General features: G+C 25.8%; 1 protein-coding gene across 1 annotated transcript; it reads right to left on the reverse strand.

Moving 5' to 3' along the window:
- Positions 1 to 7,941: 7,941 nt before the first annotated feature.
- LOC114127922 (N-terminal kinase-like protein) lies at positions 7,942 to 17,440 on the reverse strand. Its single transcript, XM_050206499.1, has 16 exons — positions 17,017 to 17,440; positions 15,647 to 15,796; positions 15,416 to 15,541; positions 15,162 to 15,352; positions 14,395 to 14,485; positions 14,012 to 14,323; positions 13,812 to 13,935; positions 13,509 to 13,606; positions 13,358 to 13,450; positions 13,160 to 13,295; positions 12,889 to 13,080; positions 12,074 to 12,205; positions 11,839 to 11,957; positions 11,534 to 11,647; positions 10,450 to 10,531; positions 7,942 to 10,397 (listed from the first exon to the last, which is right to left on the reverse strand). The coding sequence occupies exons 1-16, from the start codon at positions 17,131 to 17,133 to the stop codon at positions 10,267 to 10,269; spliced, it is 2,208 nt and encodes a 735-aa protein (XP_050062456.1). The 5' UTR covers positions 17,134 to 17,440; the 3' UTR covers positions 7,942 to 10,266.
- Between the last annotated feature and the right edge of the window lie 1,257 nt (positions 17,441 to 18,697).

Raw genomic sequence — 18,697 nt, forward strand, 5'->3', positions numbered from 1 at the left:
AATTAATACAATTCGTCAGATTATTATCAAATATGAAAATAAAAAAGTGAAAAGAAAAATAATATGCAAAAACATACAAATCCGAGCTTTATTTATAACTAGAGCATGGATTTTTATGCATTAAAAAGTATTTTAAGCATTTCTTAATGAAACTTAATGTAAAAAATAATAACTTAGGTATAAACATTTTATATGTATTTAGCCATTTAGGTTCTTACTTGATTTAGTTTATTTTTTTTTAATACATAACCGTTTATACCTAGGTGGGCAGGTACTGGCTTAACGGCCATGTAGTGTTTGCATTTTGCAATACATCAGTAAATCAGATTCCACATTATTAAAGAAAACGTAGGTAAATACTTCTGGAATAAATGTGCATACTTGTATTAGACAATACAAGATTTTGAACATGTATTAATTACTAATTATATACACACTAAAATCAGTGGTTTTCAACCTTTTTATATTCGCGTACCACCTACTCAGTTTAAAAAAATTTACGTATCACCTGAGTACTTGACCATTTTCTGGCTTTTTTTTTGCTTACAAATTTATGTTTTTTATTAAGGTAAATTTTCTTGACGTACCACCTATAAGCTTTCCACGTACCACTTGATACTATTGTGGTACGCGTACCTACCACAGGTTGAGAAGCGCTGCACTAAATATTACTTCCTTGTCTATGTTGGTATATTGTTTGATACAAGCTACAGCGTATAGATTTATTAATTATTTTTTTAATATGCATTGTGCCCAAAACCTATTTTAACTGTTTTATAGTAAAACTAGCTGTCCCACCAGGCGTTGCCTGGGCAAAAGTCACCACAGGTGAAAACCGAGATTTTTTCTATATTATATTAATAATAATAATAACTGACCCGGCAGACTTCGTATTGCTTACTTCGTTTTGCACTTCGTTAAAAATGCCAATTCTATATAATAAGATTCGAATTTCGAATTTTGATTAATTTGTTATTTAATATTCGGTTTAACGGTGTTCAAAACTTAGATATTTTCATTAACCGTTTTGATTCTCAAAAAACTTGTGAAAGCACCACTTTAATATGCGAATTTTGTAAAATGCTTTCTTATTGCACACTAAATTTGTGGTACGATTTTACGAATGTACCGTGTAAATTGCAAGCATCGATCTATCATTGCTCAGGCTCTACGTTTATTAGTCACTGAGTTACTCAAGTCATAATATTATATTATATGCATTTTATATATTTATATTAATATGATATGTAAATACAATTTTTGAAAAAAAAAATTTTAAATTATAGGTATTCTATTTTGTACCTAGTTTAATATTTTAAGAAATAAATATAGTATGTCGACGAATGTTCATTTAATACTTTGTTTAATTGTGTACATAAAAAAAATAGTTTTAGGCAAGTTATATAAAATAGAAAAAAAATGTCACACGAGTAAGTACTAAGACGTGCTATTGCTAAGAACATTTGTTTTACCTTACGAAAAAAATTTCTCAGGTCCATAAAAGACTTATACTGCGGGCCCCACAAAACTTCCCGTCGGCACTATAATATGTACATATTAATTTTAGTAGCTTTTTCAATACATATATGTATACCTATTATATAGGTATGCATATTTATTGTTTATTTTATTTATCATATAATAATATTATATGGCATGTAAATCAAGATAGTCAGCTTAACATTTGTTTTATCTCTCAAACTCATAATATGCAACACGACAAATTTGCGTGAAGTAAAATGATCTTTGTGTCATAACTTTATGGGCTTTAAATATTGGAGTGAATTTTACCTGTTATTAAACTTATAGCCGATAGGTAAATGTGTTCTTTCGTTAGCTTTTTTACGATATTTAAATTTTTATGTTTCCCTTTGTTGTTGAAATCATAGCTGATATATTACGTCTATGATTAAGTTTAAATAAGTTCATATCGAAACCAAAAACTGTTCTGTTGTACCGAAAAGTCAGTCGCGAAACGGTTGGAGAACTCGGTTGTAGCAGCAACATCGGCAACATTTATGGAACGCGTAATAAACGTAATAAATACATTTATAACGCGAAAAATTGGAATACGTGTAACAGGAATGTATGCGGTGACACGATGGTGTTCATTGAACGAGTAACTGCTGCCGCTCGCCGTCGCCGCCGTTTTCACCGACACTGCGCGCCGCCGGTTACTGTAGAACGAGGCTAGCTCATGCGATCCTGGTACCGTCAGTCCCCGTTTCGTCACCGACGAGATATTGAGCACATTTTTAGTGCTGGTAAACTGTGATTTTTTTTTCAGTAGCAGTAGCAACTGAAAAAATAACAGTGAAAATAGCAGTGACTGCTACTTATCGATATTCAATATTTTTATTTTAGAATCACTATATTAAATAACTGCTACTTGTCAGTTGTCAGATATTGTTATTCCAAGTAACTGCTACAGAAAAATAGTGACTGCTACTATATGACCCATATACTAAAATAATAAAATTATTATAAGTATTTTAGGATAGAAAACATTTTTCATTTTTCGTTTGCGGTCAGCGAAATATTAGAAGTGTGATCCTAATGAACGAAAATTGGCCGCTGATGCGAACGCTTCCGGTAGTCGATATGTAATGGCTTCTTTTTATTTTTTTTTATTTACAAATTTTGATCGCTCGACCGATGCAGGTCCGTTTGTCGAAACGGGTGCCGACCTATGTTCAATCGAAGGTTATTGGTTAGGTTTAGTTATGGTTTTAAATTTCCGCCGACTTAAGTTAATAAGTTATTTAATAGGCATCGAGTAAGCACATACAACTTGATTCTATTTAATCCATTATTATACACATAAATATTACACCGTTTTTAATTCACAATATTAGAATGTATGTTAATGTGTTAAAACAAAATTAAGGGCACTGTCCAAGTATTGAGACACTAATTGTTCCAGGCTCGATCGGAAATTGAAGTCGGCGCATGTCTATGACTTAGGTCTCAAGTCTGTAAAAACTTCGTTAATGCTACCTATATAATTAAATGTTTATAATAATAATATAAATATAGACGTTTAAAAATTATTGACTTTATATGATTCATGAATAATTAATAACAATAAAAACTTCTTTTTTTATCAAATGTTGATACTGTAAACAAGTTTGATATTATAATGTAAAATACGTCATTGATACTTTACACTGTGCACGTAATGATGATCAGATGAGGACATTTTTTAATTTATGGGTAAGGTTATTGTTATGTTATTTAACTTTTCTAATGAATGAAACTTATTTTGATAATAATATAAATTTTAATTTAGTGAGATATTTTATTATTGAACAAGAAACATACTTATGAATTTTTTTGTACGAGTATAATCACTTTTTTCCAGTTGTATTAACACAACGATGATTAACACAATAAGTATAACGTTAATATAAACATTTTGTGAAAATGTCAAGTATTTATATTGGTTTGTTTTCTTCACATGATTTAATTTTAGGATATTCATACTCACAGGTCATTGAAACCACATTTTTAACCACCCAGTGGAAAATATATCCTAGGCTGCTATCGTTTTTCGTATCCAATGATACCTATTATTGCATTCAAATTTAAGTAATTTAACACATCTATTATATGTTCGAGATCCACTCGATACCTACTGTACCTACAGCAGAATGTTATCCACTTGACCATCCTATTATTAAACATAAAAAATATAAATTCTAATCTTCATTTTTAATTGTAGTAATAGAATTTCATTAGGTATATAGGTAGGACGTAGGTACATACAATTTAATTATTGTAATATATTATATTACAATAATATGTAAGTACTGTAAGTATACTTAACATTTTAAGGTTTTATTTTTTGTACACGAATATAATTATATTATATTAATATAGTATAATATTATATATATAGCAGATAGGAGGTATACCTATAACTTATTTTTCTTAAACTAATGTTTAACTTTATTAATATCACAAAGTTAATAAATCTGTAAGATTTCTATGTTGTAAGATATGATAAAAATAATATGAATATTTATATTAATATTAGGTAGGTAACTCGGTGTATTAAGGTTACCTAACTGAATAGTTTGAATTTTTTTTTATTCATGGACATTTTTCCATTTCAAAACATGAGGAAAGAGTTTCAACTATTTTTTTTTTCATTTTATTCGATTTCTAATTTAATACCCACCTATCTAGTAAGTAGTATTGAAATCTATGATTTTATTTCAATAGGCATTAGTTATATAACCCTTTTATACCCTATAGATTAAAAAATATAAAATTTATTTTATTTTTTACAAATAATAATTATACAAATTATAGAGTTAAAAAAAAAGTTATCAAAAATATTATTTATAAATTATTATGTTATATGAATTACAAATATTAGATACGAACACAAGTATACATAAGTAAATACAGGCATATTTTTTAATGGAGGAAGGCAAAATATAATACACGTATAATTTTTACTCATTGTGTCTAAAATTATAGTGATGGACGATGGGGTAAAAGTCAAAAAGTGAAATCCTTGTTGCCTCAATTGTATATGTAATATTTATGTAATGGTTAATGCTTGAAGTTTAAAGTTTTGTAAAATTAGTGAAAATATATCGATAGGCAGTACCTATAGGTTTTATTATTACTATACCACCCATTATAGAGGTTTTATAAGTTATAACTTATAACAAACAAACTTTAAGTGTACCTAGAACCTACCTAAGCTACTATGAAATATAAAATATATTTAAAATTTTAAAATTTTATTTTTATATTAAAAATATAAATGTCATGTTTACAAAATGTTTGATAGCTTCAAAAAAAAAAAAACAAAAAAAATTGTTGTGATTTTTATTCTATAGGTAACTAAGTGTATAAGACTAATTGACCAAAGCACAAATTAAAACAGGCATTCTAAATACACAGATGATTATTTTGTTGTAACTTTAAAATATTATTTATGAGACTTAAACATTTTTCATTTATTACTAAATTTTGTATACATAATAATCTATGACATTTTCAAAATATTGTTTTGTTATTATTATTGAAAAAGCTTTTGTAATATTATTCTAATCTAGTATACTGTTCTACAGTTGGTATTCACTCATAGTTAATAACAATGATAAAGGATAATATATAAATATTTAATATATTATTATGATCATTAAATATTAATAATATATATTTTATGCAATGTTTTTGGAAATAATAATTTAACCTGCTATATTACTAGTAATACAATTCATTATTATAGTAGCAATATAAATATATTTTAAAATTTATTAAGTCATGTAGGTTGATGCCTGACAAACCTTCATTGTTATGATTCGTTTTCCATATGGAATGATTTATTACTTATCATTGAATTAAAATTTAACATATCTATTATATTTATTTATTTAATTACTATGATTTACTCAGTTATAAAGTTACAGACCTCCCTATTTTTGTTAAAATTCGATTTATGTACCAATTTTACCACTAGTAATAAAATAATTAGTTATTATAATTGCATTTTTATAGGTACATCATATTATTTATTTGTGATAATTTTCAACTTGCTGTTATAATTAGTAAATTAATATGACATTTTTATATTTTTTATTAAAATAAATCTTTTATATATTATGTATGTGAATGTTTTATTTAAGATGTAGAACAACTGGAAATTGGATTATTACAATTTATTACAATTATTACAAAAATTAACAAAATCTAAAACCATGAACCGAGTTACCCAATTTAAAAGTGACCTGAATGCAATTCAAAAATGTACTTATCAAAATTTGTTTATACTTCCAAAAATCAAAAGTATAATTCTAAATCTAGTGCACAATTGTGAGGGTTGAAATAATCGTTATACTAAGCACTAAATAAGTATAATGTTAATAAAATTACCTGTGGCCATCTGTGTGTCCAGACTTTTTTCTATAGGTCTTGTACAATCTTAATAATATAATAATGTGAAACCAGATAGAAATAAGGAATCTTAACTTCAAATTTTAAAATACACAATTATTATTGTAATATTGTGATTACAAGAAAAAATTCAAATAATTATAACTACCTATCATTATTCATTAGTATAAAAAATGAATTACATTATTGATCAAATTTAGTAGGTCGTTCATGTGTATGATTAGAATGACGAATAAACATATCTATGCCTATAAAAATGGCATATCCTAGAGGAAGGGAGCTTTATATATTTATTATTGGGAAGACAAGATAGGGCACTTGCCCCCCCCCCCTGGACAAAAATATTGAAAACTTGTAGCTCAATAAATATTACCATAATATTATTATTACTTTTATTACCTTACATTTGAGAATTTTTTTATTTTGACCCCCCTAAAATGTTAAAATTATTAGGCCTATGGCTTATAGTATACCTACAATAATTAATACATTATATCTACTTTATAGTATAAGATTATTAGTGGTATCACTAACACCGCATTTATTTTAGAGGTACTACCAGAGCCGAATTAAGGTTTTTGCTACTCATAGGCTAAATTAAATTTGCTAGGTACCTAATTTACATAGGTAAAATTTGTTATTTCATTTCGACCGTTAAAATGTGTCGCTCTAGGCTTCAGCCTAACAGCCTAAGTGGTAATACGGCTCTGGATACTACGGAAATTTAAAATTTTTTAGTAGGTAGGTACCTAGTTAAAAAGACAAAAAATTATTTTATCTATATTATTAATTGATAAATAAATAATATACGCCGCTAAATTCAAATAACATTATATACTATTTTCTGTCTTGTAATATATATACTTCAGTGGTTTAATCTAGTCTAAATTTTAAACTGAAATTTGTTAAAAATTGTGCTTTGAGTTCCTTCTCTCTTGGTTATGGTTACATTAAATATTATACTAGGTACGATAATTCAACTTAAAAATAAACGGGCGATGTGCAAATACTGCAAACGATAGGTAACTATATTGATTATACACCCATTTCAAAAACCGAATGATGCGCAATGCGTAAATGCATTAAATGAATACCAGAATACCTATTGTCTTACAAAAAAGTTTCGAAATAAAAAATAGTGATGCGCAAACAATGTGAGGTAGGTATACCTAAAGGCTAAATTTCTGTATGAAGAAGATGGCAATGAGGCAGGTTATACGTTAAAATCACAAGTTTTAAAAGATAAAACTTTTAGAATGCTGATTTTTAAAAATATTTATTTTATTTACTGCGTATTCGTGTACCTATGTGTAATATAAGAAATTTTATTTATCATTTCCTGTAACAGACCAACAGTACATAGGCACAGGCGTACCCAATTTATCTGTGTATCGAGTACGACGCGTACCACGTACCTACGTCACTGCAGCCTGCAGTACTACCTAATGTGAACTACTTTTTGATAATTGTCGTCTTCTTGATCAGACATAAACTAATCATAACTAGATAATATGGAATTGTATCGTAACTCTATAAATTACAATAAAAATTGGTATAATAACAATAAAAAAAAACTTGATTATGATTGTTATGAATTATAATCATTTTAAAATGTAAGTTTCAATAGGTTCAATAGGTCATAACTTATTTAAACATAATAATAACAATAAAAAGTGATGTGGGCCGTGGGGCTTTTACCTTTAAAATTTATAATAGGCCAGTTCACCCTAATATCAAAATTAACAGTACACTATGTCACTATTGAAACTGGCAAACGAAAATGTACTATGTCATATTCGTGTAGGGCAGAGACAACACAATTTACGGGTATGACGTCTTCTTTAATGTAACGCTTTGAACAAAGCTAAAATTAAAATGATTTATTGACTATTAAATTATGAATTTAAATTAAAGAAAAGTATTCTGTTACATTTTGGTAAAATACCTACCTAATGATTAGAATTTAAACAATTTAAAACATAATGTAGGTAGGAAGGGGTAACATGGTTAAATGAAAACAATAGTTTATTATTTAACAAAATTGTATATATATGTGTGTATATTGTCTTGTTATAAAGTTATATTAGGGCTTAAAATGTAGAGTAATTAATTTTTCTTAACCCTATTTATAACACAGTCAACACATTGTTTAATTAATTATCATTATTTATCATTCTTAACCTACGTAGACTACAATATAATGTTATGTACGGACATACAGTATAAAATATCACAAGGAAAAAAGTTCATTCGAAAATTTCGATTCGGGTAAAATACCGGTAACCGTTATGTAGTTTACATGCCTATTTCTTAACTTTTGGTACATACAAATATTTGAAAGAGGAAGCACGGTTAATCGCGAGTACAGATAATCAAGATTCTACAATACATAAGAACAAACATTTTCTATAGAAATAAAAATATGTGTTTGTAAGAGTAGAGGGTATAACAATTTACAAGTATACATTTTTATTTAATAATATCATTGGGTATAAATATTAATAATTATTATTTGTTATACAATATATCTACTTAATTTTAATATTGTGTCTACAAATTATTGCAAGGTAAACATTTCAATAAACTATACATTTATTTTTTTAATACATATTTGTATTAAATCTCTTAAAAATATTGTACTATTATTTGTTAAAAGTTCCAAGAATACAATGTTGGGATATTTATCTTGATTGATATCTTGTTCCAAATGAATAGTAAATTTTAAGAGTTTCCTGTTAGTGAAATAGTTAGAATTTTGAGACTTCAATAAAAAGGAATTTCTTTAACCAAAAATTGACACCTAAGCATGTGTTGATAAAGCCTATGTAAATTGAAGCATTTTCAATGATAAATTAGAAAATTGTTTTACAAAAAATTGTACTTGCCTAGTTTGATAATTATTAGTTATTACAAATAATTTTCACTAGATTATCATAAAAAATTAAATAATTACACATTTTATAAATATGTATCAAAATCATATGAAACTTGAATTTTGAAATTAATAATAAATCTTAATTTGTTTAAATACAATTGAAATTATTATTTAATCAAGTAAATCAATATTGAATAATGAATTTTTTTTTGTACTCCACTGAAATTATACTTATTATCTTTATAATATTATACTTTATTATTTATTCTTCTCATCCTTAAACTGTAATATTATTTAATAAGCAGGTACAATTTAATTTGTATTATAAAAATAAGTAAGAATTTAAAATTAAAATTTTTTAATTACTAATAATTAATATAAAACCAATAATATCAGTACATTAATTTTGGTTTTTATCATATTTAAATATTTATACATTTCATTATTCTTAGTGTCATTAAGCAGTAAGAAGCATGGGATGCCTCTGAAATCTGAGACCCCATATTAGGCATCTCTATCAGAGGCGGTTATTGTGCTACTGTAACCTTCTAACAGTGACAAAATCATGATGGACAGGGGACTTTTTCAATAAGATCAACTGTTTTATTATAAATCATTTAAGAAAATTATTTTTATTATTTTAAATAAAATAATCATATACTATTCATTTGCAGTTGATAAACAAATAATTTTTTGCAAAAATATGGTATTAAAGAAAAGTCCAGTAAATAATTAGGTACCTATTCAAAGTATGTTATCTTAATGTATAATTTTTAAACCAGGTTGCATTAAACCATTTTTTAAATTTATTTAATCAACGGTTTTATTGAACCGATTTATTAATTTAACCGGTTTTATTTTACTAATCTAATTGGGCTGCATAAATCACAGATTGAGATATAATAATATTTATATATATTATATCTTAGTCCATGGTACAAATAATTCAATAAAAATGCTATGGTTTTAAACACGGTAACAAAGTTAATGTTAAAGTCTGAGCCTATAATAAGAAAAGTTATAGAAACTCTTTGACTGTTTTACTTAATAGACATAATAGAATAACAACAAGTTTAATGACTGACTAAAATTTAATAAGCCAAAATCGGACCATTATTTAAATTAATGATTAACTGAAAGTTTAATAATTCAATAACACTATTGAATGTTTAATGAACTCTAAGAGAACGAATAATTTTTTATTTATTCAATAGGTGTTATTGATTCATTAAATATTTAATGAATGTTCATGCAACCTGGCTTTAAAGTCATTTACAATTAGTACAACAAAATATGATAAATCATTTTACACAAAATATTACTAAGAACAGGTAAGAATATGCTATAAAAGTACATTAAATACATTCATAAATTAAAAAGTCACAATAATTCATGTATTTGATTTGTTTAAATATTATATATAGTTCTTAATAAAATCTAAACGTTCTTTTGTTTTAACTATTTTTCTTAGTTATAACTTATAATCTTTTACCGCCTAATTTTAATGATTGTTTGCTGTTACGTTTTGATTCTAATTGTCTTATACGTTCTTGTTTTCTTTCTTCACGTTTTTTACGCATTTCTTCTTTTAACAACTCAGCTTCTGCTTCTGTATAATTAATTTGTTAATATGTATAAAAAACCTTTAATGAAATACTCACTTTTTGCAGCTTCATCAGAATTTTCTAGTAAAATAGGCTCTTGATCTTCCCAACCGAAATCAGATTTATCTTTTACAGAATTCTGTAACAATAAATGATGTTGAATATTATGATAAAAATATAATTACTAATAAGTAAAAATAACAAAAAAAATTGTAATCAACTTTAATAGGTATACTATCTACTACAGCGGTTCTCAAACCATAGATTACAACCCAAAAGTAGGTTGTGATTATAGTTTTAGTGGATCATGTTATATTTTTAAATATAATGTAAAATGTAAAAAATTTTCAAAACGAGTAGTGCTATAAAAAGGTAAGGTACCTTTGTTTTATTATACTAAAAGATTAACCATTAAAATATCATCAGAAAAAAAGTGAACAATTGAAATACTGACAAATAAAAATAAAAATTATTATAGTGTAAATTATGTATGTAGATACTTCTAAGATTTGTTGCAATAACTTATAAATACATAGGTATCTAGTATACTATATAAATGGGCGACATAAAATCAGTTATCATACTGGAGATGTGTTTATTGCAGTATTTCAAAGTATCAAATTAGTATTAAGGAATGATAATGCATATTCTAAATACTTCCAATAATGATATTTTAAGATGGTATTTTGGAAACTTTGAATTTTAAATACTTTGTAATCATATTTTTATCATATAAAGATCGCACTAATAGTTGTTGGCAGTCACTTAATTCCACATAATATCTATGGTAAATGGTTTATGATACTCAAGTTATTTACAAGTAATCACCTAGTACCTTTGATTATATAAATATTAGTTTTTATAGTTTAAGTTAAATACTATGAATTTATATATTTGTTTCACATTATAATGTATGTATTAATAACCAAAACTATAAGATAAGTACTTAAAAATTATTAAAATACTTTTAATATTAAATTAAATATATGTATTATAAAATTTAAATATATTGTTTTAGCTAGTTTTGTATTGGCATGTAACACTTTTTAAGTATTTTTTTACAATACTAGATGTTTAACTTGTTGATTATGCAACTATTGGTATTTAAAATACATTTTATTTTTAATAAATAGTAATTTACCGAATTATCAACACCAATACTTTCCCAATCATCTCCAACATTCCATCCAGAATCATCATCCCAGCCATTAGATGATGTAGAATCGTCCATGGCATTTTTTTGATTTAGTGAGTTCTAGAAATATAATGATTTATAGTTAAAAATCAATAAATATATATAAATATGATTGATCAGCTCTTTCCAAATAAAAACTTAAGAAGTGTTTTTAAAAAAATTGCATGAGTAATTATATATTTTTAAGTATTAATATCATGATATGTTAAGGTAATTATTTATTTATTATTTTCTAAGAATAAAAACCTAACCTGTATGGTATTTATATTTTCAACTTGTCTCTCGTTGTACACATTTTTCACAGTATTGTCTTTTATTAAATTGCTGTACATCTGTTCAGAGTTGTTCACATTTGTATTGATTGAGATATCTTAAAACAGGTTAACACAAGATGAAATATTGGAAACTATTTTTAATTTTTTGGATTAGTACATATTGTAATAAATAATAAATTAAGTAAAAAGTTATGTAAATAAAAATGCCAACTTTTTGATAGTTCAATTGACTTTTCATCTTTCTGAGAAGTTTTCGATGAATAAAATTTAGAAGTTACTGTGGTAACGGCCCATCCTGCCCAAGTGGGTATGGCTGGATTTGTAGTATTGATGACTTCTTCTTCTACAAAATACAATTATTATTTAAATTTAATAATATTAGCATACACAAATCTTACTGGCAAGGGATGGGGTGAAATAGATTTTTTGTAAAACTATTAGAATCAAATTATTATAGTATTTGACATTTGTATAATATAAATGAACTGAGTAACCCAAAGAACCAATTGATGGTTAATTGATATATTGGTGTAAAACAATAAACTCTTGGAACATCTCAAATGGCAACCCAAGGTAGTATGTTATGTAGATTGTATACTATAATTATAGTTAGAGGTTGAGTATTAATAACTTAATATAATATATAACAACAATAATCACAACAAAGAGAAACTAACATATAATACATAAACTAACATGAATAAATGATGCAATATAGTTGACAGTAATAATAATATTCATATTAACAATCATAGCGGCAATTCAAATTTTCAAAAAAATAATAGAAGGAAAAAAATGGAACAAATGTGACCGAGTGCTTATTGCTAGTGATATTTAGGTCAGTATTTTTAAAGGTAATTTATTAATTTAATAATTAAGATAAAAATTAAGATAGTCTAATATTTGGAGTAATGAACTATAATCAGAGAAAAAAATTTAGCACAAACGGATGGTAGCTGCTGACCCTGTCATTTTATTGTGCATATTCATATACAATTTTATGTTAAATAATACAGTAATCTTTACCTAATTTTTCTTTTAGTCTTGCATCCTCTGATACATTTTCGAGCTTTCCTAAAAATCCTTTGATTGTTTGAAAGGTAATATCTCGTACTCCTTTTTCAGGATCAAGAGTTACTTGACATAATGCTGGTAATACTCTGGTTGATACTTCAATCAAAGGATAATACTGTTGAGTAGCTGAAAATGCTGAAACACCTAGCAATAACCGCATTAAAACATTTAATTTTATAAAAATAAAAAAATTACATATTTTTAACTATTAGATTAGACAAACCTGCCATTCTTGAAGGTTGAAATGGATCTTTGAGTGCACGACTAAATGCTGAGGTTAATATTTTACTTCTATTTTTTGGGTCTAAATGTTGAGCTATTTTACCTAAGCACACAGTGGTGTTGGTCCTTATACTACCCTGTGTTTCAAAATAAATTATGAGTATATAATTATTTAGTGCTTATACATGTCTTGTTATACCTGATCATCTTTCATTTGTAAGCGAGCAAAATGCCGCATTAACTCCACATTTAAATTATTATAATTCAATTTTGAGCTGATATGAACCATACTCTAAACAAAAATTCTGTAATTAATACATTTTTACTTTATGATTATATAAATAACTTACTCGAACAGTCAATTCTCTTATAGTTGGACTAGCATCAGCCAGACCACTTACTAATAGTGGGAATATATTTGTATTTAGTAAATCAGCGTTTAATCGGCCTGCAACATAATAATTTAAAAATTATAAAGATGAAAATAATGAAATAAAATATAGTACACAAATATATTTATATTAGCATTAATTGCCTTAATAAGTCAACATAAATGATGAATTATTTGATTTAATAATTGATATAAAACTAATAACAATGATAGAACATAACATATCAATAATTGATGTATAATTATTAAATTATACACATACTTGCATACAGTTCAATTGAATTAAGTAATAATAATCTGGTAGCTCGATCATTGGACTCGAATAGTTTAATAATACAGGGTACTATTTTCTCCTCAAACTCCTGATCATCTAACATAGTACTTAACTAATAAAAGCAAAATTAGATTAATTAAGTAAAAAAAAATATCTATTTTATTCTCTATAAACACAAATTTGATTACCTTTATCATTGGAGGGAATATAACTTTTTGTTCTTTAACATAATTAAACATTTCAAGAAGACTAGGTAATACATTGTACAGGGCTATATTTTTGGGAAATGTTTCCAATAAGCTAGGCAATTTCTCAAGAAATGCTGTTCGTTGAAAATCATCCAATATATGGTATTGACTCAATGATGTCATGGTTTTTTCCAAATCATTACCAAAATATCCTTGTTCTCGTAATGTAGAAATAACAGTATCATACGATGGACGGTTCATAGGATCTACAGCTATCAACTTTGGATATATTGTCAAAATTTCTTTAGGAATCTGTGTAATTAAAATTATACTTTATAAATTGTTTTTAATTCTGATATATTTTAAGTAAAATATTAGTTTACCTTTTTTGAAATTTTTAAGGCTGACTGATTACTTAATGGACCATTGAATACTTCCCATATTAATACACCAAGACCCCAAATATCAATTGAACTACAAATAATTATCAATTGTACATTATAACATTTATGTATATAAATAACTTAAGCATATTAACAATATATAATCAACAATTTTGCAACTTAAAATTTTTTAATGACAAAAAGTTTTACTGATTAGTATAAATAATATAATATATTATTTTATCCAAATATTTTATTTAATGTTAGAAACACAATGTTAAAATGAATTTACCTCTTACCAAAATAAAATTTAAATAAAACTAATCACACAGTTAAACCAATTTACAAATGTGATAGCTTTATATTACTTAATAAAACAAAAGTAAATATTTAACAGTTGCAATAATAATGTTTTCAACATTTTAAAATAATTAAAACTAAAAATAACATAAAATTACAATATTTAAATTAATTTTTTTATGGAAGTTAATTTTTTTATTATTTAATATTTATGTTTTATAATAATATACCTATTTTAAAAATTGTTGTCACTTGTTTGTGGTTTTTTGATTTAAATAAAACTATATTATAGAAGTTTTAGTTTTATCATTGGTAAACTATTTAATATTTTTAAATTATCAAAATGAAGAGTTATAAGAAAGCTTAGTTTCAGCTCATTTAAACAGTATATTACCATTGTTTATTCTAAATAATTAAATTAAAAAAGAAGTTCAAAATCTAGCAACTCTAAAATAAATTTCTCTTACAACTGTGATTGCCGCTGATTTCCAGGAGCACAATATAAACCACTAGCATAAGATGGTGGAGAATTTTCAATGGAATTCATGTACTCTAATTCACCTAATTTCCATTGTCCAGCTTTATTTACGAACACTGACCAAATATTAACTTTATTGTGGCAGAGTTTTGCTTCAAAGTTTAAAAATTTTAATCCATCCTGAAATATATTTAAAATAACATAAAATTTTTTGAACAGTATTAAAATAAATAATATACTTACTATTATATTGGATATTCCCCAAGCAATGTATTGTTTCATAATATCTGTATGAAGATTGTTTTGAGACGATATAAAAGATTCAAGTGGCTCAACATATTCAGTAGATAAATATATTATAGATTTAACCTAAAAATAAATTAAATTTCAAGATAAAAATAAATGTTTGTTTGTTAGTATTGTGCAATTTATTTTGGTTAAAGCTATACAACATAAATATATTCTTTTGTTTACTTCAGAGCTTTCCAAAAAACTAAGAATATTTGGATGTTTTAAAGTCTTCAAATGTTTTACAGCTGATTTAGCAAGAGCTGAACGGGTTTCACTTCCTGGAATGTCATCATTGATTAAAAATTCAAAAATAGAAACTTCTTGTGTCGTGTTCTGTTAAAAAAAAAAATACATACATACATACATGATGTGATGATAATTAGTTATTACAAATACAAGATAAAGTATAATGTATTTTAAATAGCTTATAGATAAAATAATTATTATAAAAATTTTTTTAATTGTGTATGAGTTAACTTTAATTTTGAATAAAATATAACTAGTAAAATAAGATTTTTGAATTATATATATTCTTATAAAGTTATAAACATAATTGTTAACACATTGACTGTATAATATGTCTCTTTGCAGTTTTTCACCCAGTACATATGTCACTTTTCAAAGAATAACATAAAAAGTTGCTCTTATATGGTCATACGTTCAATCGAGTATAAATACATATTTTAAAACATGCGTTTAATCAGACTAATTAATAATAAAATAACATACAGCATTGCGTAGAGAATCATAAATCATTTACTTTAAGTATATATTTGACACCAATAGGCATCTATATGCAGTTAACATGTTAATTATTATAAAATATAAGTAAGTGTTGTTTGGCATAATGGCAAATTAATTATATTATATTAAGTGAAATCCTAAAAGTAAAAATACTTATTGGGAAGATTTTTTACAGTATTATTTAAAATGGGTTTTAAACAGCCTTTGTGGGTAGATATATTATTAAGATAAGATCATACTTAAATTATTTGAAAAAAATATAAAAGTTAAAAAATTAATGAAACATTTCTTTCTGTACAATACTTCCATGAATGATCATTATTATTAATGAAAGGAATTAAGTCATAATTATTAATTACAATTAATTTTATTTAAAATTTAAGTTAAAAAATATGTTAATCATTTGAATGACTAACACTACTTAGCAATAATAATATGACATGTAAATTAAAAATACTCATCTAATATTATATAATAATGAGTTAAGATACAACTAGGAAATAATCAAGATTTTTTTTATTCAACAATTGTAATAAAAAATTATTGATCAATTTCTGATTAGAACCTGTGATTAGTATTATATCACTGTAGAAATTATTGATAAGTGAAAATTTTGTTTAACTGTAGTGTCTGTAGGCAATTGCTATTTCTGAATTTATTTAAAGGCCATAAATCATCTAATTAAAATTTACAAATATCATTCAACCAATAGACGATAAATACATGTAGCCGATTTTTAGAGATCTGTGAATAATTAAGAACTAATTTGCACCATTTTAAAGCCATCACGATTTACAATTCATTCTTACCTTCTTTTTCCCTTTATTCAATTTCCACAGACTTTTTTCGTTGAATCTATAACTTGGGGATTCACTGATTTCGTACGGAAAGTCTTTTGATGAATCTCTTGAGAATATAGTCCACATAGTTGTAATTATTTACGAGTATCTATTTTAGGGAGTTTAAATCTAGACTACGACGTTAAACATAATTATACTAACGAAAAGAGAAACGTAATTTAAAATATTCACTAAGATGAGTTTGATGGAACAGAATGGAACATCGAACCATAACTATGACCATCTATTTTGTCATGCATCGAGCTCATTAGTAATAACATAACTACATTAGATAAATAGTACAATGATTGATTTGACGAAATAAATTGTTCACATACCAATAATACTATAATAGATGATGTTCACAGTTCACACGATTTTTTAATGCTGATAGTGTTATATTATTTTGATAGCTCAGCATCGGCCTTATCGCTGATAACAGAAAATTCTATCACTGCGACGTCGTTTTATATATTATACACACACACACGCACATATTATATATTATATATGTATCCACTTTGCCCGTTGGTCCTATAGTTCTAAGCACAGGATAAATAATATTATTATTATATTATTACCTATGTGGTTATTGGATGCTAATTTTATATTTTCATGTATGAATTGTATATTATGAAAATATTAATTGTACTTAAGACGACGGTATCGTCACATTTTTCACATATTGTGTTGTCTTAGTCTTAAAAACTTAGAACACGGTAAATTGGGTTCAGTAAAATCAATTTTGTTAGCTTAAATATTTAAAAAAATATATAAAATATGTCCTATATTCTTATAAAGATATTAGATATGTAACAATCGTGAATTAAACGTCTTACCATCTTAGCTAGCACATCTACCGACATGATTATCTTTAGATTTATAAATTAGAATAGCTAATACATAGATAGGTACCTATAAAAAAATACAGTAGGTAGGTATCTGTAAATTGTATTTTTAATTATTAAATATTTAATATCCTCGCGACTTGATTTCCAAATAAAAATAAACCAGTAGTTTCAATTTTAAAACATCGTAAACTCATAAATCATTGCACACATAGGTAGGTAACAGCGACCTACCTATATACTCGTATTACAATATTTCAACAATCTATATTTTCAAAATAGGCACGATAGCAATATAACGTTGTTTAGGTAAAATATTAAAACAAAATAAATTGTTTGTGAATTGTAAGTAGTTCCATACAAAATATTTCGACGCTTTCCAATCGCAATTTTAAAAACGTTCACAACTATTATACCTAACAAAACAGTCCTTTTTGATTTTCTCACATTAATTGTAGGTATATGATTATCGTATAATATAATTATTATTCAGTGCAAGAAAGTGTTATTTTTGTTTTTTTTAGTACGTTTTTGAACAGAATTAGACACGGATCGACCAAATATGTTGCGAAAACGTACCTACGCGATCGTGGCGAGTGAGAAAATAAAATAAAAAAAGGATGGATGAGTGGACGACTTTGGGTAGTCGCAAAAATCGTAACATTCGTAACGCGCTCAGGCTGCCGCCGACCTACAAAATAAACGCACCCACGTCTCACAGGGCCGGGGATCAGGAATTCAGGAACCGTCGGCGTTACTGGCGTGCCGACTGTATAGATATATAAAAACATTATTTCAGTGTG

This window comes from Aphis gossypii, chromosome X, assembly GCF_020184175.1.
Source record: "Aphis gossypii isolate Hap1 chromosome X, ASM2018417v2, whole genome shotgun sequence".
Lineage (NCBI taxonomy): Eukaryota > Metazoa > Arthropoda > Insecta > Hemiptera > Aphididae > Aphis > Aphis gossypii.

Coding starts and splice junctions, on each gene's coding strand:
- LOC114127922 (XM_050206499.1), bottom strand. CDS start 17,133: ATGTGGACTATATTCTCAAGAGATTCATCAAAAGACTTTCCGTACGAA. Junction 15,797..17,016: donor TGAATAAAGGGAAAAAGAAG/GTAAGAATGAAT, acceptor TTTTTTTAACAG/AACACGACACAAGAAGTTTC. Junction 14,324..14,394: donor CCTTAAAAATTTCAAAAAAG/GTAAACTAATAT, acceptor TTAATTACACAG/ATTCCTAAAGAAATTTTGAC.